General features: G+C 48.4%; 1 protein-coding gene across 6 annotated transcripts in view; it reads right to left on the bottom strand.

Moving 5' to 3' along the window:
- LOC129832536 (roundabout homolog 1-like) overlaps positions 1 to 27,330 on the bottom strand; it is a 448,098-nt gene that overhangs the window by 130,696 nt on the left and 290,072 nt on the right. For all 6 annotated transcript variants that reach the window (XM_055896657.1, XM_055896660.1, XM_055896656.1 and 3 more), the window contains one exon: positions 13,190 to 13,347. In XM_055896657.1, coding sequence (XP_055752632.1) covers positions 13,190 to 13,347 — 158 coding nt within the window. The remainder of the gene's footprint in view (positions 1 to 13,189; positions 13,348 to 27,330) is intronic.

Genomic DNA, 27,330 nt, shown 5'->3' with positions numbered 1-27,330 from the left:
AGTATCATCATGTTACTGTTTGTTTGAAGTATCATTATATTACTGTTTGAAGTATCATTATGTGACTGTTTGAAGTATCATTATGTTACTGTTTGTTTGAAGTATCATCATGTTACTGTTTGTTTGAAGTATCATTATGTTACTGTTTGAAGTATCATTATGTTACTGTTTGTTTGAAGTATCATTGTGCTACTGTTTGAAGTATCATTATGCTACTGTTTGTTTGAAGTATCATTATGTTACTGTTTGTTTGAAGTATCATTATGTTACTGTTTGTTTGAAGTATCATTATGTTACTGTTTGTTTGAAGTATCATCATGTTACTATTTGTTTGAAGTATCATTATGTTACTGTTTGAAGTATCATTATGCTACTGTTTGAAGTATCATTATGTTAGTGTTTGAAGTATCAATATGCTACTGTTTGAAGTATCATTATGTTACTGTTTGAAGTATCATCATGTTACTGTTTGTTTGAAGTATCATTATGTTACTGTTTGTTTGAAGTAGAATTATGTTACTGTTTGAAGTATCATTATGTTACTGTTTGTTTGAAGTATCATTATGTTACTGTTTGAAGTAGCATTGTGTTACTGTTTGAAGTATCATTATGTTACTGTTTGTTTGAAGTATCATCATGTTACTGTTTGTTTGAAGTATCATTATATTACTGTTTGAAGTATCATTATGTGACTGTTTGAAGTATCATTATGTTACTGTTTGTTTGAAGTATCATCATGTTACTGTTTGTTTGAAGTATCATTATGTTACTGTTTGAAGTATCATTATGTTACTGTTTGTTTGAAGTATCATTGTGCTACTGTTTGAAGTATCATTATGCTACTGTTTGTTTGAAGTATCATTATGTTACTGTTTGTTTGAAGTATCATTATGTTACTGTTTGTTTGAAGTATCATTATGTTACTGTTTGTTTGAAGTATCATCATGTTACTATTTGTTTGAAGTATCATTATGTTACTGTTTGAAGTATCATTATGTTACTGTTTGAAGTATCATTATATTACTGTTTGTTTGAAGTATCATTATGTTACTGTTTGTTTGAAGTATCATCATGTTACTATTTGTTTGAAGTATCATTATGTTACTGTTTGAAGTATCATTATGTTACTGTTTGTTTGAAGTATCATTATGTTACTGTTTGTTTGAAGTATCATCATGTTACTATTTGTTTGAAGTACCATCATGTTACTATTTGTTTGAAGTATCATTATGTTACTGTTTGAAGTATAATTATGTTACTGTTTGAAGTATAATTATGTTACTGTTTAAGTATCATTATGTTACTGTTTGTTTGAGGGAGGGCTTAACAGCTAAATCACTGGGACACTCACAAAGGCACAAGTTCAGGTCATGTCAGACCACGTAGGGCAGGAAGAGGGAGGTGGACTGGAGGTACCATAGAGGTCCCGTAGGGCGTTGACATGAGGATCCACTTTAGGGCCACAGCACTCCATCAGTTTTCCCACCTCTGCGTGGAGGTGGCACTGTCCCATTCCGCTCAGGCATATTTAGAGGGGCTGGGCAGCAGGGGGCCTCTTGAGTGGGCCAGTGTGAATGGAGAGGCCTTCCTTTCTCTCTGCACCTTTCTTTGTCTCTGTGTATATCACTTCCACAGGAGGCTGCTGAAGGCAGAAACAATCTGACCATTATCCTGCATCACAGGGAGATGGCTCTATCCCAACACCGTTTTTTGTCTCCCGTCATTTGGTAATGCTGATAGTGTGAAACCCAGACTCAGCATGCGTTGTGGCGGCATTCATGCTGCATTTCATTTTCCAGGCCGATGATAACCCTCAACTACTAAACAAAAGAGGGGGAAGACAATGCAGGGCATGTCTGCAATCTGTCCCAGTGCTGACTGATTCCCTCCATACAGCAACATCAAATTAGTTTCGCCTCAAACTGTTGAGCTGGATGCCTTTTTGTTCTGTTCCATTATAAGGCCTTCATCCCCTTGACAGACCTGTTTTGCACAGGTGTGACAAATGCCTCCATCTGCCCTCAGTGAAGTAGCGTCTTGACAAAGAAAAAGACCCTTGCTGTGTGTCTGTTTATTGACTGTGGCGGCTGTGTCACCACAACAGTCCAGTGCAGAGAGCTCAGTGTGAATAGACTATACAGCATTTCACCGCCTTGTTCACAGAGCTTTCTAGCATAGAGACAGGGATGGCAGGGCTAACATAGATGGGAGGAGTCAGGGGGCAGGGCTAACATAGATAGGAGGAGTCAGGGGGCTGGGCTAACATAGATAGGAGGAGTCAGGGGACAGGGCTAACATAGATAGGAGGAGTCAGGGGGCAGGGCTAATATAGATGGGAGGAGTCAGGGAGCAGGGCTAACATAGATAGGAGGAGTAAGGGGGCAGGGATAACATAGATAGGAGGAGTCAGGGGGCAGGGCTAACATAGATTGGAGGAGTCAGCGGGCAGGGCTAACATAGATAGGAGGAGTCAAGGGGCTGGGCTAACATAGATAGGAGGAGTCAGGGGATAGGGCTAACATAGATAGGAGGAGTCAGGGGGCAGGGCTAATATAGATGGGAGGAGTCAGGGAGCAGGGCTAACATAGATGGGAGGAGTAAGGGGGCAGGGATAACATAGATAGGAGGAGTCAGGGGGCAGGGCTAACATAGATTGGAGGAGTCAGCGGGCAGGGCTAACATAGATAGGATGAGTCAGGGGCAGGGCTAACATAGATAGGATGAGTCAGGGGCACGGCTAACATAGATAGGAGGAGACAGGGGGCAGGGCTAACATAGATAGGAGGAGCCAGGGGGCAGGGCTAACATAGATAGGAGGAGACAGATGGCAGGGCTAACATAGATAGGAGGAGCCAGGGATGGCAGGGCTAACATAGATAGGAGGAGTCAGGGGGCAGGGCTAACATAGATACGAGGAGACAGGGGGCAGGGCTAACATAGATAGGAGGAGACAGGTGGCAGGGCTAACATAGATAGGAGGAGCCAGGGATGGCAGGGCTAACATAGATAGGAGGAGTCAAGGGGCAGGGCTAACATAGATAGGAGGAGTCAGGGCTCTCTTCTCTTCTTCATCCTGTGATGTCTGATGTATCCTACTCTCTGGTGTTTAATAGACTCCCACTTTTCATGTATCCTCTTTTTAACTCACACCCATCCCATCCCATCCCATCCTATTCCAGCCCAGCCAATCCTATCCCATCCTATTCAACCACAGCCCAGCCCATCCCATCCCATCCTATTCCAGCCCAGCCAATCCCATCCCATCCCATCCCATCCTATTCAACCACAGCCCAGCCCATTCCATCCCATCCTATTCAACCACAGCCCAGCCCATTCCATCCCATCCTATTCAACCACAGCCCAGCCCATTCCATCCCATCCTATTCAACCACAGCCCATCCCATCCCATCCCATTCTATTCCAGCCCAGCCCAGCCCATCCCATCACAGCCCATTCCAAGATGGCGTAGCAGTCAGACGTCTGTTTGTTTTGTCCCGTGTTAATAGTCTGTAAAAAGTATGTTTTTCGTTTCTTTCTATTCTGCCCTTGAATTGCGTTCCCATGCAAAACTAGACAGATAGCTAACAACTAAGTCGTCAATAAAACTTCCAAGGCGTGATTTTTCTTGAATGAATATATTGAAAATGTTTATGTTATGAAACTGCAAAATACAGAAAATAATATACTTTAGTATTCAATTCAAATCGACACATTGTAGCTGTACATTATACATTTCAAGTTGAAGTGGCATGAAAATACAAAGCAGGTGCTAAGGTACCATGCATCTGGCATGACGCCAAACCATGTAGCTAATTGTTTCTCATATGGTAATTGGCTAACTCCTTTCATTACTCTAAGAATGTACAACCATATCTGTACAATAACAAAGCATATTACACTAGAAACAGTAACAAAACTACAGTATTGTATATTTTACAATTCGTTTGCATGACGCACGAGCAAAGTAATACAGCTGACGGCATACATGAAAGGCATTGCAATTTGTGTGAGTAAATGCAACCAACCAACATTGATATGTAAGCAACTCTATCAATAACAAAATTATCATCACCAGCTAAATGCTTGAATCGAAATTACAAACAAATATTTTCCGAGGCTGAAGCGTGACAAGAAATAACTACACTGAAAGACCTTTACCGTAGCGTTGTTTTTAGCTGCTTCTATGCGTGTAGAACAAATTCTCTACTTCCTGTTTGCGTACAGTCTTTCTAAGTACTAGAAAGCTCCACTAGGGGGCGAATAACACCATGGAACACAATGAAAATACATCTTAACCACTGTAATAAAATGATCTGTTACTTTCTAACACTTTCATATATATTTTAATCTCACTTTCCATCTAAGAACTAAATATACTTTCCTGCAACCCGCCTCACCCAATATGGTACGAATCTGCTATTTTTTATACCTTTTAACTGGAACCTCCATCAGAAGCTAGCCAGCAAACTACCTACTAGCTACTAGTCATTGTTAGCCACTGCTAGCGGTCTTCACCTTTAGCTCGGACACCAGCCAATTACCTGCCAGTCTGCACAACGCGATATCAACCAAGAGCATATCGGACTGCTTTTCTCTACCACATCAACGGATTCCTGCCGCAAGCTCTGGACCATTACACCAGATCATCGCAGCTAGCTAGCTGCAACGGAGTGGCTATTGTGGGCTAATGCCTCTTGTCTCGAAGCAAGCACCAGTTAGCCTTGAGCTAGCCTTGAGCTAGGCCCATCTCCCGGCCAGCCGGCAGACCAGCTAATTATTGGGCTACAATAATGGGGCCGCGGTCAAACAACCACCCCTCATCAATGTCAAACGCTCCCTAAAATACTTCAGTGAGCAGGCCTTTCTAATCGACCTGGCCCGGATATCCTGGAAGGATATTGACCTCATTCCGTCAGTCGAGGATGCCTGGTTGCTCTTTAAAAGTGCTCTCCTCACCATCTTAAATAAGCATGCCCCATTCAAAAAATATAGAACTAAGAACAGATATAGCCCTTGGTTCACTCCTGACTTGACTGCCCTTGACCAGCACAAAAACATCCTATGGCATACCGCATTAGCATAGAATAGCCCCCGCGATATGCAACTTTTCAGGGAAGTCATGAACCAATATACACAGTCAGTTAGGAAAGCAAAGGCTAGCTTTTTCAAAAATAAATCTGCATCCTGTAGTACTAACTCCAAAAGGTTTTGGGACACTGTAAAGTCCATGGAGAATAAGAGCACCTCCTCCCAGCTGCGCACTGCACCGAGGCTAGGTAACACTGTCACCACCAATAAATCTACGATAATCTAGAATTTCAAGAAGCATTTTTCTACGGCCAGCCATGCTTTCCACCTGGCTACCCCTACCCTGGTCAACAGCTCTGCACCCCCGCAGCAAACATGCCCGAGCCCCCCCCCCCCCCTGCTTAGCCTGTTCAACCTCTTTTTCGTATCGTCTGAGATCCCTAAAGATTGGAAAGCTGCCGCAGTCATCCCCCTCTTCAAAGAGGGAGACACTAGACCCAAACTTTTACAGACCTATATCCATCCGGCCCTGCCTTTCTAAAGTCTTCGAAAGCCAAGTTAACAAACAGATCACTGACCATTTCGAATCCCACCGTACCTTCTCAGCTATGCAATCTGGTTTCAGCGCTGGTCACGGGTGCACCTCAGTCACGCTCAAGGTCCTAAACGATATTATAACCGCCATCAATAAAATACATTACTGTGCAGCTGTATTCATTGACCTGGCCAAGGCTTTCGACTCTGTCAACCACCGTTTTCTTTTCGACAAACTCAACAGTCTTTGTTTCTCTAATGACTGCCTCGCCTGGTTCACTAACTACTTCTCAGATAGAGCTCAGTGTGTCAAATCAGAGGGCCTGTTGTCCGGACCTCTGGCAATCTCTATGGGGGTGCCACACGGTTCAATTCTCGCTCTTGCTGCGGGTGATTCTTTGATCCACCTCTACGCAGACGACTCCATTCTGTATACATCTGGCCCTTCTTTGGACAATGTGTTAACAATCCTCAAAATGAGCTTCAACGCCATACAACACTCCTCCCGTGGCCTCCAATTGCTCTTAATTGCTAGTAAAACAAAATGCATGCTCTTCAACTGATCGCTGCCCGCACCCGCACACCTGACTAGCATCACTACTCTGGACGGTTCTGACTTAGAATATGTGGACAACTATAAATACCTAGGTGTCTGGTTCGACTGTAAACTTTCCTTCCAGACTCACATCAAACATCTCCAATCCAAAATTAAATCTAGAATCGGCTTCCTATTTCGCAACAAAGCCTTCTTCACTCATGCTGCCAAACATACCCTCGTAAAACTGACAATCCTACCGTTCCTTGACTTCGGCGGATCCTTGACTCTACTCAGCAAATTGGATGCAGTCTATCACAGTGCCATCCGTTTTGTCACTAAAGCCCCACATACTACCCACCACTGCGACTTATATGCTCTCGTTGGCTGGCCCTCGCTACATATCCGTCGTCAAACCCACTGGCTCCAGGTCATCTATAAGTCTTTGCTAGGTAAAGCCCCGCCTTATCTCAGCTCACTGGTCACCATAGCAACAGCCACCCGTAGCACGCGCTCTAGCAGGTATATTTCACTGCTCATCCACAAAGCCAACACCTCCTTTGTCTGCATTTCCTTCCAGTTCTCTGCTGCCAATGACTGGAACGAATTGCAAAAGTCACTGAAGCTGGAGACTTATACCTCCCTCATTAACTATAAGCATCAGCGGTCAGAGCAGCTTACCGATCACTGTACCTGTACATAGCCCATCTGTAAATAGCCCACCCAACTACCTCATCCCCATATTTACACTTTTTTTCTTTTTTGCACCCCAGTATCTCTATTTGCACATCATCATCTGCACATCTATCACTCCAGTGTTAATGCTAAATTGTAATTATTTTGGCACTATGGCCTATTTATTGCCTTATCCCCCTAATCTTACTACATTTGCACAAACTGTATATAGATTTTCCTATTGTGTTATTGACTGTACATTTGTTTATCCCATGTGTAACTCTGTGTTGTTGTTTTTGTCGCACTGCTTTGCTGTATCTTGGCCAGGTCCCAGTTATAAATGAGAACTTGTTCTCAACTGGCATACATGGTTAAATAAAGTTTTTTTTATTTGTATTTTTATCCCATCCCAGCCGTTCCAACACGTCCACGTAGAGTGGTGGAGTGCTTTGAAGAGCCTCCTCAGCTGTTATCCACATTATAAAGCCTTGCAAGTCCTCCCGTCACCTCTTGTCTCTTCCCTGTCCCAGCTCATCTTCCCTCTGGTCCAGTCTCAGCTCTAATGCCATACCACTGACACATCCACTCTGACGGGCATACAGCACAGGGCATCACTCTGCTTTCGATTGGCATTCACAGATCAGCCTGTCCATTCACCCATCCGTCATTACAGTCCATTACACATGGATGGCTCTGGTTTATGTGTAGAGACGTTTTAAGTGTCCATGTGGGACCAGTCATTCTTTGAGGAAGGGACACATCCCACACAGCAATGTTAAATCTCTCCCTAACCAGACGGTTGTTGTGTGTTGTCATTCCCTCCCAAGGCCCAGCTCTGCAGAATTCAGGTTATGGACATCACCAGTCAAAAACTGGTTTACAATGAAATTTCAAAGATCAATGCAGATAATGACAAAACCAACACAGAGAGGATGTTATTGTGGAAAAAGCATATAAATAGCAGGGTTAGCTAAATGTGTTCTGTTTAAACAGAGTGAAACCTCATTATGGGAAAGGCCATGTGTAGGGTAGTTAGACACACCTATGATCACTGGGCAGTTAGACACACCTATGATCACTGGGCAGTTAGACACACCTATGATCACTGGGCAGTTAGACACAACTATGATCACTGGGCAGTTAGACACACTGGGCAGTTAGACACACCTATGATCACTGGGCAGTTAGACACACTGGGCAGTTAGACACAACTATGATCACTGGGCAGTTAGACACACCTATGATCACTGGGCAGTTAGACACACCTATGATCACTGGGCAGTTAGACACACTGGGCAGTTAGACACACCTATGATCACTGGGCAGTTAGACACACTGGGCAGTTAGACAAAACTATGATCACTGGGCAGTTAGACACACTGGGCAGTTAGACACACTTATGATCACTGGGCAGTTAGACACACTGGGCAGTTAGACACACCTATGATCACTGGGCAGTTAGACACACCTATGATCACTGGGCAGTTAGACACAACTATGATCACTGAGCAGTTAGACACAACTATGATCACTGGGCAGTTAGACACACTGGGCAGTTAGGCACACCTATGATCACTGGGCAGTTAGACACAACTATGATCACTGGGCAGTTAGACACACTGGGCAGTTAGGCACACCTATGATCACTGGGCAGTTAGACACACTGGGCAGTTAGACACACCTATGATCACTGGGCAGTTAGACACACCTATGATCACTGGGCAGTTAGACACACCTATGATCACTGGGCAGTTAGACACACTGGGCAGTTAGACACACCTATGATCACTGGGCAGTTAGACACAACTATGATCACTGGGCAGTTAGACACACTGGGCAGTTAGACACAGCTATGATCACTGGGCAGTTAGACACACTGGGCAGTTAGACACACATATGATCACTGGGAAGTTAGACACACCTATGATCACTGGGCAGTTAGACACACCCATGATCACTGGGCAGTTAGACACACTGGGCAGTTAGGCACACCTATGATCACTGGGCAGTTAGACACACTGGGCAGTTAGACACAACTATGATCACTGGGCAGTTAGACACACCTATGATCACTGGGAAGTTAGACACACCTATGATCACTGGGCAGTTAGACACAACTATGATCACTGGGCAGTTAGACACACTGGGCAGTTAGACACACCTATGATCACTGGGCAGTTAGACACACTGGGCAGTTAGACACACCTATGATCACTGGGCAGTTAGACACAACTATGATCACTTGGCAGTTAGACACACCTATGATCACTGGGCAGTTAGACACACTGGGCAGTTAGACACACCTATGATCACTGGGCAGTTAGACACACTGGGCAATTAGACACAACTATGATCACTGGGCAGTTAGACACACTGGGCAGTTAGACACACCTATGATCACTGGGCAGTTAGACACACCTATGATCACTGGGCAGTTAGACACACCTATGATCACTGGGCAGTTAGACACACTGGGCAGTTAGACACACCTATGATCACTGGGCAGTTAGACACAACTATGATCACTGGGCAGTTAGACACACTGGGCAGTTAGACACAGCTATGATCACTGGGCAGTTAGACATACTGGGCAGTTAGACACACCTATGATCACTGGGAAGTTAGACACACCTATGATCACTGGGCAGTTAGACACACCTATGATCACTGGGCAGTTAGACACACTGGGCAGTTAGGCACACCTATGATCACTGGGCAGTTAGACACACTGGGCAGTTAGACACAACTATGATCACTGGGCAGTTAGACACACCTATGATCACTGGGAAGTTAGACACACCTATGATCACTGGGCAGTTAGACACAACTATGATCACTGGGCAGTTAGACACACTGGGCAGTTAGACACACCTATGATCACTGGGCAGTTAGACACACTGGGCAGTTAGACACACCTATGATCACTGGGCAGTTAGACACAACTATGATCACTGGGCAGTTAGACACACCTATGATCACTGGGCAGTTAGACACACTGGGCAGTTAGACACACCTATGATCACTGGGCAGTTAGACACACTGGGCAGTTAGACACAACTATGATCCCTGGGCAGTTAGACACACTGGGCAGTTAGACACACTGGGAAGTTAGACACACCTATGATCACTGGGCAGTTAGACACACCTATGATCACTGGGCAGTTAGACACACTGGGCAGTTAGACACACCTATGATCACTGGGCAGTTAGACACACCTATGATCACTGGGCAGTTAGACACACCTATGATCACTGGGCAGTTAGACACACTGGGCAGTTAGACACACCTATGATCACTGGGCAGTTAGACACAACTATGATCACTGGGCAGTTAGACACACTGGGCAGTTAGACACACCTATGATCACTGGGCAGTTAGACACACCTATGATCACTGGGCAGTTAGACACACCTACGATCACTGGGCAGTTAGACACACCTACGATCACCGGGCAGTTAGTCACACATATGATCACTGGGAAGTTAGACACCTATGATCACTGGGAAGTTACACACACCTATGATCACTGGGCAGTTAGACACAACTATGATCACTGGGCAGTTAGACACACCTATGATCACTGGGCAGTTAGACACACCTATGATCAATGGGCAGTTAGACACACCTATGATCACTGGGCAGTTAGACACACCTATGATCACTGGGCAGTTAGACACACCTATGATCACTGGGCAGTTAGACACACCTATGATCAATGGGAAGTTAGACACACCTATGATCACTGGGCAGTTAGACACACCTATGATCACTGGGAAGTTAGACACACCTATGATCACTGGGCAGTTAGACACACCTATGATCACTGGGCAGTTAGACACACCTATGATCACTGGGCAGTTAGACACACCTATGATCACTGGGAAGTTAGACACACCTATGATCACTGGGCAGTTAAACACACCTATGATCACTGGGCAGTTAGACACACTGGGCAGTTAGACACACCTATGATCACTGGGCAGTTAGACACACCTATGATCACTGGGCAGTTAAACACACCGGGCAGTTAGACACACCTATGATCACTGGGCAGTTAGACACACCTATGATCACTGGGAAGTTAGACACACCTATGATCACTGGGCAGTTAGACACACCTGCGCTGCTCTGTCCTCAAACCACCTCTCTAGAGCCATTGATTGATGAGGTTATTGTTTCCATGCTGATGAACAGTGTGTGTGTGTGTGTGTGTGTGTGTGTGTGTGTGTGTGTGTGTGTGTGTGTGTGTGTGTGTGTGTGTGTGTGTGTGTGTGTGTGTGTGTGTGTGTGTGTGTGTGTGTGTGTGTGTGTGTGTGTCAGCCTGACTGAGCCTGAGAGTCAGGGTGTAGCTGGGACTGGGTCAGGGGAGGGGCATTATGTGCCAGGTGTCTGTGAGTGAAGCAACCCTGATGACAGGAGAGAGCAGGCTTTGTTCTCACACAGGGATTAATGACAGGTCCCAACAAAGTTACAGTGGCGCACACACACCCACATGCACACACACAAACATGTAATGTTGTTCATGTGCAACCACAGACAATAAACTAGTTCCCGAGGTTGATGCAGGGCCTGTGTGCTTATCAGTAACTTGCTGGCTGAATTCCGAGACAGATATGATTTGATTCAATTTCCACTAGATTATGCGCTTTCAATTATACTGTGAAACTGCCAGCCGCATCTTTTTAATCTTCCCCCGGTGCAGATAGTGGGCGGCTGAGGGCGGGGGACGGGCTATCACGCTGTTTATGAGTAAGAGCTGTGATTAGGAGAACACCCTAAGGCAGTGTTCAGTCATGTCAATAGTACTGAACACATCCATGGCTGGGTGTTCTGGGCTCAGGATGAAGCTGTATCAGCTGCATGTACCACAACATGCCCAGAGAGGAGCACAGTGTCATCATAAAGTACATAGGAGGGAAATGCTTCTAATTACCGCTAGTTGTCTTTATGTAAACAGAGTTGCAGTTTGCTGTTAATTGTCCTAATCAGACCATACTGTAACGTTGGCTAACTGATCCCTTCAAGCCTTGGCTAATCATCCTTACTGATCCCTTCAGGCACTGGCTAATCATACTTACTGATCCCTTCAGGCACTGGCTAATCATACTTACTGATCCCTTCAGGGCCTGGCTAATCATACTTACTGATCCCTTCAAGCCCTGGCTAATCATCCTTACTGATCCCTTCAGGCACTGGCTAATCATACTTACTGATCCCTTCAGGGCCTGGCTAATCATCCTTACTGATCCCTTCAGGGCCTGGCTAATCATCCTTGCTGATCCCTTCTGGGCCTGACTAATCATACTTACTGATCCCTTCAGGGCCTGGCTAATCATCCTTGCTGATCCCTTCTGGGCCTGGCTAATCATCCTTGCTGATCCCTTCAGGGCCTAGCTAATCATCCTTGCTGATCCCTTCTGGGCCTGGCTAATCATCCTTACTGATCCCTTTTGGGCCTGGCTAATCATCCTTACTGATCCCTTCAGGGCCTGGCTAATCATCCTTACTGATCCCTTCAGGGCCTGGCTAATCATCCTTACTGATCCCTTCAGGGCCTGGCTAATCATCCTTACTGATCCCTTCAGAGCCTGGCTAATCATCCTTACTGATCCCTTCTGGGCCTGGCTAATCATCCTTACTGATCCCTTCAGGGCCTGGCTAATCATCCTTACTGATCCCTTCAGGGCCTGGCTAATCATCAGCCTACTGGACAAATGTGCAATGTGATGTTATTAGCAAATGGTAGACTGAAGAGTCAAACATGATTCAACATCTGATCATAACCCACGCAGACCCATGTTTTACTATCCTCTTCTCTGTCCATCCCTAGAAGCTGACTGAAGCTCCATCCACCCTACACACTCAGCCAGTCAGAGCGATCAAACACAACATCACTTCTCCACCATGTAACTATCTACAGGGAACGTGCATATAGGTATATGGTGGAGACAGTGGGCCCATCAAGGTCTCCACTGCTCTACTCACCAGCCGCAGGGGGGGATTGATACTGCTGATCCCTTCACTACACTCTGAATTAAAACAGATGAATTGGTGGCTGGTCTTGAACGCTCTATAAATCAGATAGAGAGGGAACGTTTCCAATCCCTCAGCGCTGCGGAGACCAACTTTCCTCTTTTTCAGAAACTTTTTCTTTTCTTTTCATCATAGTAGTGAGTGTTTGTTCTACTGGCTGATCTTACTCAGCAGGATCCTAATCAATGTTGTGCTGCTTGACTAATGAACCAAGACTAATTATGAGACTCGCTCATTAAATGATAGAACAACTGCAGTTTGTTATAAATCGTTATTGGTGAAACAACAGCGGACAAATCAATCACTGACATTAATATGGTCTAAAATACTGTGATGAACATAACAGCAATCACACACAAACACACACAACCAGTTTCACTCACAGTGATTCGTTCATCTCTGTCATCGATGTTGGCACCGTCCTTCTTCCAGGATATGCTCGGTTCAGGATGCCCGCGAGGGGGCATACACTCTAGGACTGCAGGCTCGCCCGCTGCCACCATCACATCGGCAGGATTCTGTCTGAAGTCATCACGTAGTACTGCAGAAATAGATGGAGAGAAACGGGGTACCGTGAGGTCAGCAGCGGCAGCGATTAGCTTTGACACAAAGGGCATAATGACACCAAAACCAGTCACTCCAGTTAGACAGGACTGTAGATTTGACATACCTCACTCAGATGCATTGTACCATCTACAGACCACAGCACGGATCTACAGCAACAACATAATGACAAAAGGAAACCGCTACTGTGTTATCATAACCTATAATTGGGTACTGTCACCGATCTGTCACCACGTGGACATGGCCGCAGTAACCACTGCTATCAGAGGAGACTATACAGGACCAGGGATCGTCATACCACAAACGGCTGGACCACTGGCCACAGATTGGAGTGTCTTCCCCTACCCACAAGGCCTTGTTGACAATGAGATAAACATGTGTACATCCACACATGAGAACGGCTTTGACCTGTCATCTCTCCTCTTTACCACCTCACACTGTCTCTCTGTGTGAGCCTAATGAGTGTGTGAGTGACGCACTTTGACCTATCATCTCTCCTCATTACCACCTCACACTGTCTCTCTGTGTGAGCCTAATGAGTGTGTGAGTGACACACTTTGACCTACCATCTCTCCTCATTACCACCTCACACTGTCTCTCTGTGTGAGCCTAATGAGTGTGTGAGTGACACACTTTGACCTACCATCTCTCCTCATTACCACCTCACACTGTCTCTCTGTGTGAGCCTAATGAGTGTGTGAGTGACACACTTTGACCTATCATCTCTCCTCATTACCACCTCACACTGTCTCTCTGTGTGAGCCTAATGAGTGTGTGAGTGACACACTTTGACCTGTCATCTCTCCTCATTACCACCTCACACTGTCTCTCTGTGTGAGCCTAATGAGTGTGTGAGTGACACACTTTGACCTATCATCTCCCCTCATTACCACCTCACACTGTCTCTCTGTGTGAGCCTAATGAGTGTGTGAGTGACACACTTTGACCTATCATCTCCCCTCATTACCACCTCACACTGTCTCTCTGTGTGAGCCTAATGAGTGTGTGAGTGACACACTTTGACCTATCATCTCTCCTCATTACCACCTCACACTGTCTCTCTGTGTGAGCCTAATGAGTGTGTGAGTGACACACTTTGACCTATCATCTCTCCTCATTACCACCTCACACTGTCTCTCTGTGTGAGCCTAATGAGTGTGTGAGTGACACACTTTGATCTATAATCTCCCCTCATTACCACCTCACACTGTCTCTCTGTGTCAGCCTAATGAGTGTGTGAGTGACACACTTTGACCTATCATCTCTCCTCATTACCACCTCACACTGTCTCTCTGTGTCAGCCTAATGAGTGTGTGAGTGACACACTGATGTGGGGTATAAGAACCGCCTCCAGATACACACATCATCCCCTCTTCATCATCGCCCCTTCATCATGTCACTTTCACTTCCTGTTTATCCACACAACCCTGCCACTGACTGATGGAGCCTATGTTTGCATTACAACCCATCTACAGGTATTGCCACTTTAAACGCTGATGTTGTACAGGGTTCACAACTGGATTGGAAAGCGCTGTAATATATACCACTCCCCTCACTGACATCGAACCAGCTCCTATAGTCTCTCAGAGATGCATTTTCCCAGTTAAAAGGCCCATTAGTGTGGGGGTGTAGGAGCTTGTGCATCCCCGTCTAATGTCTAATGGATGAGAACAACAGCGGCTGAGCTAATGTGACAGAGGGAAATGCTGTTTTAACGGGAACAAATGATCCGTGAGCTGTCTCATTCATCTTGACAACAGCATGATAGTATCACAGCATCATATAAACACTACGGACATTAGAGACCGTGTCCTTTATCTAGACTATATGAATAGAACACAAACGACATCCTATACTCTACAAAGTGCACTACTTTTGACTAGACTTGTCATCAAAAGTAGTGCACTAAGCACTCTATGAAATGTATACCCCAGTAACTCAGTCCAGTAACAATATGGAAAAGTATGTACACTGCTCAAAAAAATAAAGGGAACACTTAAACAACACAATGTAACTCCAAGTCAATCACACTTCTGTGAAATCAAACTGTCCACTTAGGAAGCAACACTGATTGACAATAAATGTCACATGCTGTTGTGCAAATGGAATAGACAAAAGGTGGAAATTATAGGCAATTAGCAAGACACCCCCCAAAACAGGAGTGATTCTGCAGGTGGTGACCACAGACCACTTCTCAGTTCCTATGCTTCCTGGCTGATGTTTTGGTCACTTTTGAATGCTGGCGGTGCTCTCACTCTAGTGGTAGCATGAGACGGAGTCTACAACCCACACAAGTGGCTCAGGTAGTGCAGTTCATCCAGGATGGCACATCAATGCGAACTGTGGGAAAAAGGTTTGCTGTGTCTGTCAGCGTAGAGTCCAGAGCATGAAGGCGCTACCAGGAGACAGGCCAGTACATCAGGAGACGTGGAGGAGGCCGTAGGAGGGCAACAACCCAGCAGCAGGACCGCTACCTCCGCCTTTGTGCAAGGAGGTGCACTGCCAGCGCCCTGCAAAATAACCTCCAGCAGGCCACAAATGTGCATGTGTCTGCTCAAACGGTCAGAAACAGACTCCATGAGGGTGGTATGAGGGCCCGACGTCCACAGGTGGGGGTTGTGCTTACAGCCCAACACCGTGCAGGATGTTTGGCATTTGCCAGAGAACACCAAGATTGGCAAATTCGCCACTGGCGCCCTGTGCTCTTCACAGATGAAAGCAGGCTCACACTGAGCACATGAGCACATTTGTGACAGACCTGACAGTGTCTGGAGACGCCGTGGAGAACGTTCTGCTGCCTGCAACATCCTCCAGCATGACCGGTTTGGCGATGGGTCAGTCATGGTGTGGGGTGGCATTTCTTTGTGGGGCCGCACAGCCCTCCATGTGCTCGCCAGAGGTAGCCTGACTGCCATTAGGTACCGAGATGAGATCCTCAGACCCCTTGTGAGACCATATGCTGACACATGCACATTTGTGGCCTGCTGGAGGTCATTTTGCAGGGCTCTGGCAGTGCACCTCCTTGCACTAAGGCGGAGGTAGCGGTCCTGCTGCTGGGTTGTTGCCCTCCTACGGCCTCCTCCACGTCTCCTGATGTACTGGCCTGTCTCCTGGTAGCGCCTGCATGCTCTGGACTCTACGCTGACAGACACAGCAAACCTTTTTCCCACAGTTCGCATTGATGTGCCATCCTGGATGAACTGCACTACCTGAGCCACTTGTGTGGGTTGTAGACTCCGTCTCATGCTACCACTAGAGTGAGAGCACCGCCAGCATTCAAAAGTGACCAAAACATCAGCCAGGAAGCATAGGAACTGAGAAGTGGTCTGTGGTCACCACCTGCAGAATCACTCCTGTTTTGGGGGGTGTCTTGCTAATTGCCTATAATTTCCACCTTTTGTCTATTCCATTTGCACAACAGCATGTGACATTTATTGTCAATCAGTGTTGCTTCCTAAGTGGACAGTTTGATTTCACAGAAGTGTGATTGACTTGGAGTTACATTGTGTTGTTTAAGTGTTCCCTTTATTTTTTTGAGCAGTGTATGTCACAGCAGCATTGTAAAAGCTGAGAGGCAGGATGGTTGTGGGCTGCTATCAGAGGGTCAGAGCCTAGCTAAAGCCTAGCTCTGCCTCCCCAGCGGTAGTGTTGAAGATAAACTGGAGAGATTTACGAGGACAGAAGGTAATGAAAAACCAACAACCCTTCATCTATAGACGGCGTGCCAGTAATCACTTTCCCAGCTCGGGTGTATCTGTCTGTACACACACACACACAAAACATGTTCTCATAAACTACAGGCTGAAATTCTACTCAGCCTAAAGTACGCAAGGTCAGCACAATGTGTGCCTGTGTATAATGGTCCTGACTATGAGTTTATGAGTGTTTGTGTATGGAAAGGGAAAGGGGGATACCAGATGTCCAACTGAATGCATTCAACTGAAATATGTCTTCCGCATTTAACCCAACCCCTCTGAATCCCCTCTGAGGTGCGGGAGGCTGCCTTAATTGACATCCACGTCTTCGGTGCCTGGGGAACAGTGGGTTAACTGCCTTGCTCAGGGGCAGAATGACAGATTTATAACTTGTCAGCTCGGGGATTTGATCCACCTTCTGGTTACTGGCGAAATGCTCTAAGTGGACCCTGCATGTGTGTGTATGTGTCTATACTCATGTGAAGGTGTGTTTGTACATGTGTGTGTGTGAGAGAGGGAGTGTTTCTGAATCTGTGTGTGTGTGTGTGTGTGTGTGTGTGTGTGTGTGTGTGTGTGTGTGTGTGTGTGTGTGTGTGTGTGTGTGTGTGTGTGTGTGTGTGTGTGTGTGTGTGTGTGTATACGACCAGAATCTTCTCCTCTCCACCATCTCATTGTCTCATGCCCCTGAACCTGCTCTTAGTCATCATGGTGTACCTCCTCCCCCTCCCTCCACCCACTTCCCCTGAACCTGCTCCTAGTGGACCATGGTGTACCTCCTCCCCCTCCCTCCACCCACTTTCCCTGAACCTGCTCCTAGTCACCATGGTGTACCTCCTCCCCCTCCCTCCACCCACTTCCCCTGAACCTGCTCCTAGTCACCATGGTGTACCTCCTCCACCTCCCTCCACCCACTTCCCCTGAACCTGCTCCTAGTCACCATGGTGTACCTCCTCCCCCTCCCTCCACCCACTTCCCCTGAACCTGCTCCTAGTCACCATGGTGTACCTCCTCCCCCTCCCTCCACCCACTTCCCCTGAACCTGCTCCTAGTGGACCATGGTGTACCTCCTCCACCTCCCTCCACCCACTTCCCCTGAACCTGCTTCTAGTCACCATGGTGTACCTCCTCCACCTCCCTCCACCCACTTCCCCTGAACCTGCTCCTAGTCACCATGGTGTACCTCCTCCAACCTCCCTCCACCCACTTCCCCTGAACCTGCTCCTAGTCACCATGGTGTACCTCCTCCACCTGCCTCCACCCACTTCCCCTGAACCTGCTCCTAGTCACCATGGTGTACCTCCTCCACCCACTTCCCCTGAACCTGCTCCTAGTCACCATGGTGTACCTCCTCCCCCTCCCTCCACCCACTTCCCCTGAACCTGCTCCTAGTCACCATGGTGTACCTCCTCCACCCACTTCCCCTGAACCTGCTCCTAGTCACCATGGTGTATCTCCTCCACCCACTTCCCCTGAACCTGCTCCTAGTAACCATGGTGTACCTCCTCCACCCAATTCCCCTGAACCTGCTCCTAGTCACCATGGTGTACCTCCTCCACCCACTTCCCCTGAACCTGCTCCTAGTCACCATGGGGTACCTCCTCCCCCTTCCTCCACCCACTTCCCCTGAACCTGCTCCTAGTCACCATGGTGTACCTCCTCCTACCACTTCCCCTGAACCTGCTCCTAGTCACCATGGGGTACCTCCTCCCCCTTCCTCCACCCACTTCCCCTGAACCTGCTCCTAGTCACCATGGTGTACCGCCTCCCCCTCCCTCCACCCACTTCCCCTGAACCTGCTCCTAATCACCATGGTGTACCTCCTCCACCTCCCTCCACCCACTTCCCCTGAACCTGCTCCTAGTCACCATGGTGTACCTCCTCCACCTCCCTCCACCCACTTCCCCTGAACCTGCTCCTAGTCACCATGGTGTACCTCCTCCACCTCCCTCCACCCACTTCCCCTGAACCTGCTCCTAGTCACCATGGTGTACCGCCTCCCCCTCCCTCCACCCACTTCCCCTGAACCTGCTCCTAGTCACCATGGTGTACCTCCTCCCCCTCCCTCCACCCACTTCCCCTGAACCTGCTCCTAGTCACCATGGTGTACCTCCTCCACCTCCCTCCACCCACTTCCCCTGAACCTGCTCCTAGTCACCATGGTGTACCTCCTCCCCCTCCCTCCACCCACTTCCCCTGAACCTGCTCCTAGTCACCATGGTGTACCTCCTCCACCTCCCTCCACCCACTTCCCCTGAACCTGCTCCTAGTCACCATGGGGTACCTCCTCCCCCTTCCTCCACCCACTTCCCCTGAACCTGCTCCTAGTCACCATGGGGTACCTCCTCCCCCTTCCTCCACCCACTTCCCCTGAACCTGCTCCTAGTCACCATGGGGTACCTCCTCCCCCTTCCTCCACCCACTTCCCCTGAACCTGCTCCTAGTCACCATGGTGTACCTCCTCCAACCTCCCTCCACCCACTTCCCCTGAACCTGCTCCTAATCACCATGGTGCACCTCCTCCACCCAATTCCCCTGAACCTGCTCCTAGTCACCATGGTGTACCTCCTCCACCTCCCTCCACCTACTCCCCTTGAACCTGCTCCTAGTCACCATGGTGTACCTCCTCCACCTCCCTCCACCCACTTCCCCTGAACCTGCTCCTAGTCACCATGGGGCAACTCCTCCACCTCCCTCCACCCACTTCTTCTGAACCTGCTCCTAGTCACCATGGTGTACCTCCTCCACCTTCCTCCACCCACTTTCCCTGAACCTGCTCCAAATCACCATGGGGCACCTCCTCCACCTCCCTCCACCCACTTCCCCTGAACCTGCTCCTAGTGGACCATGGTGTACCGCCTCCCCCTCCCTCCACCCACTTCCCCTGAACCTGCTCCTAATCACCATGGGGCAACTCCTCCACCTCCCTCCACCCACTTCCCCTGAACCTGCTCCTAGTCACCATGGTGTACCTCCTCCACCTCCCTCCACCCACTTCCCCTGAACCTGCTCCTAGTCACCATGGGGCAACTCCTCCACCTCCCTCCACCCACTTCTTCTGAACCTGCTCCTAGTCACCATGGTGTACCTCCTCCACCTCCCTCCACCCACTTCCCGTGAACCTGCTCCTAGTCACCATGGTGTACCTCCTCCCCCTCCCTCCACCCACTTCCCCTGAACCTGCTCCTAGTCACCATGGTGTACCTCCTCCACCTCCCTCCACCCACTTCCCCTGAACCTGCTCCTAGTCACCATGGGGTACCTCCTCCCCCTTCCTCCACCCACTTCCCCTGAACCTGCTCCTAGTCACCATGGGGTACCTCCTCCCCCTTCCTCCACCCACTTCCCCTGAACCTGCTCCTAGTCACCATGGGGTACCTCCTCCCCCTTCCTCCACCCACTTCCCCTGAACCTGCTCCTAGTCACCATGGTGTACCTCCTCCAACCTCCCTCCACCCACTTCCCCTGAACCTGCTCCTAATCACCATGGTGCACCTCCTCCACCCAATTCCCCTGAACCTGCTCCTAGTCACCATGGTGTACCTCCTCCACCTCCCTCCACCTACTCCCCTTGAACCTGCTCCTAGTCACCATGGTGTACCTCCTCCACCTCCCTCCACCCACTTCCCCTGAACCTGCTCCTAGTCACCATGGTGTACCTCCTCCACCTTCCTCCACCCACTTTCCCTGAACCTGCTCCAAATCACCATGGGGCACCTCCTCCACCTCCCTCCACCCACTTCCCCTGAACCTGCTCCTAGTGGACCATGGTGTACCGCCTCCCCCTCCCTCCACCCACTTCCCCTGAACCTGCTCCTAATCACCATGGGGCAACTCCTCCACCTCCCTCCACCCACTTCCCCTGAACCTGCTCCTAGTCACCATGGTGTACCTCCTCCACCTCCCTCCACCCACTTCCCGTGAACCTGCTCCTAGTCACCATGGTGTACCTCCTCCCCCTCCCTCCCTCCACCCACTTCCCCTGAACCTGCGCCTAGTCACCATGGTGTACCTCCTCCCCCTCCCTCCACCCACTTCCCCTGAACCTGCTCCTAGTGGACCATGGTGTACCTCCTCCACCTCCCTCCACCCACTTCCCCTGAACCTGCTCCTAGTCACCATGGTGTACCTCCTCCCCCTCCCTCCACCACTTCCCCTGAACCTGCTCCTAGTCACCATGGTGTACCTCCTCCCCCTCCCTCCACCCACTTCCCCTGAACCTGCTCCTAGTCACCATGGTGTACCTCCTCCACCTCCCTCCACCCACTTCCCCTGAACCTGCTCCTAGTCACCATGGTGTACCTCCTCCACCCACTTCCCCTGAACCTGCTCCTAGTCACCATGGTGTACCGCCTCCCCCTCCCTCCACCCACTTCCCCTGAACCTGCTCCTAGTCACCATGGTGTACCTCCTCCACCCACTTCCCCTGAACCTGCTCCTAGTCACCATGGTGTACCGCCTCCCCCTCCCTCCACCCACTTCCCCTGAACCTGCTCCTAGTCACCATGGGGCAACTCCTCAAACCTCCCTCCACCCACTTCCCCTGAACCTGCTCCTAGTGGACCATGGTGTACCTCCTCCACCCACTTCCCCTGAACCTGCTCCTAGTGGACCATGGTGTACCTCCTCCACCTCCCTCCACCCACTTCCCCTGAACCTGCTTCTAGTCACCATGGGGCACCTCCTCCACCTCCCTCCACCCACTTCCCTTGAACCTGCTCCTAGTCACCATGGTGTACCTCCTCCAACCTCCCTCCACCCACTTCCCCTGAACCTGCTTGTAGTCACCATGGTGTACCTCCTCCACCTCCCTCCACCCACTTCCCTTGAACCTGCTCCTAGTCACCATGGTGTACCTCCTCCACCTCCCTCCACCTACTCCCCCTGAACCTGCTCCTAGTCACCATGGGGCACCTCCTCCACCTCCCTCCACCCACTTCCCCTGAACCTGCTCCTAGTCACCATGGCGTACCTCTTCCACCTCCCTCCACCCACTTCCCCTGAACCTGCTCCTAGTCACCATGGTGTACCTCCTCCACCTCCCTCCACCTACTCCCCCTGAACCTGCTCCTAGTCACCATGGGGCACCTCCTTCACCTCCCTCCACCCACTTCCCCTGAACCTGCTCCTAATCACCATGGTGCACCTCCTCCACCCACTTCCCCTGAACCTGCTTCTAGTCACCTCCTCCACCTCCGTCCGCCCCACACAGATCAAAGATAGGCTCACGCCAGCAAACATCCCCTTCCTGACAGCCAACAAATTCCTGCCTAAACCCTTTATTAAGTACTTAATTGGCCATCGCTGAGATACCCCTCTCTCCCTCTGCCTGCTTCTTGTAACTTCCCAGCATGAGGGAGGGGGTTTCTGTATGGCAGTGGGGAGGGGAACCCAATCCCCCTGTAGGAATTGGCTTTCAGATGGAGATATATGGGAGGTAATGGTTTCTCCAGGCTTCTCTACCTAATCAGGGGACCCTACACCTTCTCATGTACAGCCGCAGCACACTATATGACCCCCGTCACAACACAAGTCTCCACATGCGGTGTAGCTGACTCTAAAGCAATGGGATTTGTATATTTCTTATCTCTTGTTGGTAGTCAGCGGCGTTGTTGATGACAATATGACCTCCCGGGTGGCGCAGTGGTCTAGGGCACTGCATCGCAGTGCTAGCTGCGCCACCAGAGTCTCTGGGTTCGTGCCCAGGCTGGGTTGGGTTCGCGCCCAGGCTCTGTCGCAGCCGGCCGCAACCGGGAGGTCCGTGGGGCGACGCACAATTGGCATAGCGTCGTCCGGGTTAGGGAGGGTTTGGCCGGTAGGGATATCCTTGTCTCAGTATGTAAAATGTAATAGAATGTATGCACTCTACTGTAAGTCGCTCTGGATAAGAGCGTCTGCTAAATGACTAAAATGTAAATGTAATGTAATATAAGCCTCCATGGAAACGCAGGTTTGCAAAAGGAATGTAAAAATAATTGTTTGCACACAACACATATTCTAGCTTGGCAAAATACTCTTAGTCCTCCACATAGCCTAACAACACTCCAGCTGAGTTGTGAATGTGCTCATGAGCGCGGGTCAAAAGAAACATGGTCGTCCCGCTGAGAAAGAGGTGGATATAAACATAAACATCAGCTTCACTAGAACACTGGCTCCATCTGTACAGGCAAGGCCAGACGGATCGACATATCCTGATCAGAGATGTTGTGTGAGTCAAAGCCTTGACACGCAAGGTCCTCCCACTGAAAGATAGCTATTCACACTCCAAACATTAGCAAGGCTACATAAAGAGAGACACTCTCCTCAGTTAGAGAACACGAGATGAGAGGAGACTAGAGAACACTAGAGGAGATGAGACTAGAGGAGAGGAGACTAGAGAACGGACACTTGAGGAAAGGAGACTAGAAAACACTAGAGGAGAAGAGACTAGAGGAGAGGAGGCTAGAGAACGGACACTAGAAGAAAGGAGACTAGAGAACACTAGAGGACAGGACACAAGAGAACAGTAGAAGAGAGGAGAATAGATAACACAAGAGGAGAGGAGACTAGAGAACATTAGAGGAGAGGAGACTAGAGAACATTAGAGGAGAGGAGACTAGAGAACACTAGAGAGGAGAAGAGACTAGAGAACACTAGAGAGGAGAGGAGACTAGAGAACACTGAAGGAGAGGAGACTAGAGAACAGTAGAGGAGAGGAGACTAGAGAACATTAGAGGAGAGGAGACTAGAGAACACTAGAGAGGAGACTAGAGAACACTGAAGGAGAGGAGACTAGAGACCAGTAGAGGAGAGGAGACTAGAGAACATTAGAGGAGAGGAGACTAGAGAACATTAGAGGAGAGGAGACTAGAGAACACTAGAGAAGAGAGGAGACTAGAGAACATTAGAGGAGAGGAGACTACAGAACACTAGAGAGGAGAGGAGACTAGAGAACACTGAAGGAGAGGAGACTAGAGAAGAGGAGACTACAGAAGAGGAGAATACATAACATTAGAGGAGAGGAGACTAGAGAACAGTAGAGGAGAAGAGAGGAGACTAGAGAACAGTAGAGGAGAGGAGACTAGAGAACATTAGAGGAGAGGAGACTACAGAAGATGAGACTAGAGAACATTAGAGGAGAGGAAAATAGAGAACACTTGAGGAAAGGAGACTAGAGAACAGTAGAGGAGAGGAGACTAGAGAACAGTAGAGGAGAGGAAACTAGAGAACAGTAGAGGAGAGGAAACTAGAGCACATTAGAGGAGAGGAGACTACAGAACATTAGAGGAGAGGAGACTACAGAAGAGGAGACTACAGAAGAGGAGACTACGGAAGAGGAGACTAGAGAACATTAGAGGAGACTAGAGAACATTAGAGAAGAGGAGAATAGAGAACACTTGAGGAAAGGAGACTAGAGAACACTAGATGAGAGGAGACTAGAGAACACTAGAGATGAGACTAGATAACACTGGAGGAGAGGAGACTAGGAAACAGTAGAGGAGAGGAGACTATAGAACACTAGAGGAGAGGAGAATAGAGAACAATAGAGGAAAGGAGACTAGAGAACACTGGAGGAGAGGAGACTAGAGAACAGTAGAGGAGAGGAGACTAGAGAACAGTAGAGATGAGACTAGATAACACTGGAGGAGAGGAGACTAGGAAACAGTAGAGGAGAGGAGACTAGATAACACTAGAGGAGAGGAGACTAGGAAACAGTAGAGGAGGAGACTAGATAACAGTAAAGGAAAGGAGGCTAGAGAACACCAGAGGAAAGGAGACTGTAGAACACTAGAGGAAAGGAGACTATAGAACACTAGAGGAGAGGAGACTAGAGAACAGTAGAGGAAAGGAGACTAGAGAACAGTAGAGGAAAGGAGACTGTAGAACACTAGAGGAAAGGAGACCAGAGAACACCAGAGGAAAGGAGACTATAGAACACTAGAGATGAGACTAGATAACACTGGAGGAGAGGAGACTAGGAAACAGTAGAGGAGAGGAGACTAGATAACACTGGAGGAGAGGAGACTAGGAAACAGTAGAGGAGAGGAGACTAGATAACACTGGAGGAGAGGAGACTAGGAAACAGTAGAGGAGAGGAGACTAGAGAACACTGGAGGAGAGGCGACTAGAGATACTTTTAACTGGATTCTCCCTGGGGATGGAGAGAGATGAAGGGAGAGAGAGAGGGAGAGAAGGGGAGAGAGAGGAAGGCCAAAGGAGAGCTGTCATCCTCTGGTGTTTAAAACAACACAACCCAGTGACCTCCAATCCTCCTCTACATCCCTCACTCCCCCGCCTGGCTCGCTGTCCTCTCTCCTACCCCCCGACATATTCCCTCAACAAACACAGCTGATTACTGCACATCACACAGCGCAGCGGACAACCCTGGCAACCTGTATGGGGAGAATCATAATTGTACAAGAGAGAGGTGGAGAGGGGAAAGAAATAAAGAAAGAGAGAGAAAAATGGATGAGGGACTGGAGCGAGCCTCTAACTCTTTCGCCAAAACCCCAGTCAGATCCGGATCCTTGTCAAGAGAGGCTGCCTCTGGTTCCTTGGTCTCTCTGTGAGATCCTCTGTCCCTGTTCTGATTGGAATGGGGGGAGGGATGGCTCTGCTGTGTGCTGCCCTGTATGTTTTTGGAATAATGAGCCTCCACTGCCATTCTGTTTCTGCCTCTCTCTCCCTCCCTCCTCCCTCCCTCATTTGAGCCTACAGCTGTCTCTTACGAGATAGTGTTTCCTGGGCCATTAACAGGGAGGCCAAGCACAGTTTGAATGGGTGTGTGTGTGTGTGTGTGTGTGTGTGTGTGTGTGTGTGTGTGTGTGTGTGTGTGTGTGTGTGTGTGTGTGTGTGTGTGTGTGTGTGTGTGTGTGTGTGTGTGTGTACGTGTGTGTACGTGTGTGTGTGTGTGTGTGTGTGTGTGTGTGTGTGTGTGTGTGTGTGTGTGTGTGTGTGTGTGTGTGTGTGTGTGTGTGTGTGTCCTGCATGTCTTAATATGTGGGTATGGGCTAGAGTCACACAGGTCCCAGCATGAAGCCTCCTCTTTGTCCTTCCTGGCTTTTCTCACTGTGCTGCTGATGATGGGAGGGAACAGCATGCCTGTCAGTCAGACAGTGTCTTTCTAAGGGCATTGGAAGGTATTCTCTATAGCTATAAAGCATCTATAAACGACTTTCTTTTACAAAACAATATTGTCCGCAATAAAATCTTAGTATTACAGAGATCGTCTGTGCTAATCAATCTACTATCTTTCCCTGTTCAGAATGGTGCGAAACAACGTGTTTCAATGAGTTGTTGATTAAGAGAAAACTCTAATCTATCATTTTGACAAACAGCTGGCTGAGGAGAGAGAAGCCATTGGTAGGATGCTGCAAGGCTTCTGTCTGGTCTGCAGTGGGAAACATCTTCACGGCTCTGCCTGGGTCTGGCTCTGCTGTAACTGTCCAGACCTGACCAATCACTCCCCAGGTTTACAGTAGCACGCTGGTGCTGAGCACAGGCTAACTCAATTAACTATGATCATCTCCTATAGTCGAGGTCATCAACTAGCCCTCCCTGCTCCCCAAACTCATGGGTGCCCCGCCCACACACACACACACACACATACACCCACACACACTTTTTCTTTCCTGGGGAAATTGAAACCAGATGCTGAAATGTCAAATTAAAATGCGATTCCCGTGCTGTGCCTGCGACATTAATGAAAATGAAGACTTAATGCAGCACACAAGCCTGAACGGGAAAATCAACTGAGTATTGTTGAGAGGAAATTAAAGGTATTACAGTACATTTCCCCAAATCATCTACACAAGTATTGAACAAAAAGTCCCATTGGGGCACTTTGGAGCATTTCCTCAAAACAATAGTCAGAGTGAACATGACTAACCACAGAAGAAGAAACAATGGTCAGAGTGAACATGACTAACCACAGAAGAAGAAACAATGGTCAGAGTGAACATGACTAACCACAGAAGAAGAAACAATGGTCAGAGTGAACATGACTAACCACAGAAGAAGAAACAATGGTCAGAGTGAACATGACTAACCACAGAAGAAGAAACAATAGTCAGAGTGAACATGACTAACCACAGAAGAAGAAACAATGGTCAGAGTGAACATGACTAACCACAGAAGAAGAAACAATGGTCAGAGTGAACATGACTAACCACAGAAGAAGAAACAATGGTCAGAGTGAACATGACTAACCACAGAAGAAGAAACAATGGTCAGAGTGAACATGACTAACCACAGAAGAAGAAACAATGGTCAGAGTGAACATGACTAAC

This window comes from Salvelinus fontinalis, chromosome 33 (assembly GCF_029448725.1).
Source record: "Salvelinus fontinalis isolate EN_2023a chromosome 33, ASM2944872v1, whole genome shotgun sequence".
Lineage (NCBI taxonomy): Eukaryota > Metazoa > Chordata > Actinopteri > Salmoniformes > Salmonidae > Salvelinus > Salvelinus fontinalis.
The sequence above is the reverse complement of the archived record's forward strand: the minus strand, read 5'-3'. Positions and strand labels throughout refer to the sequence as shown.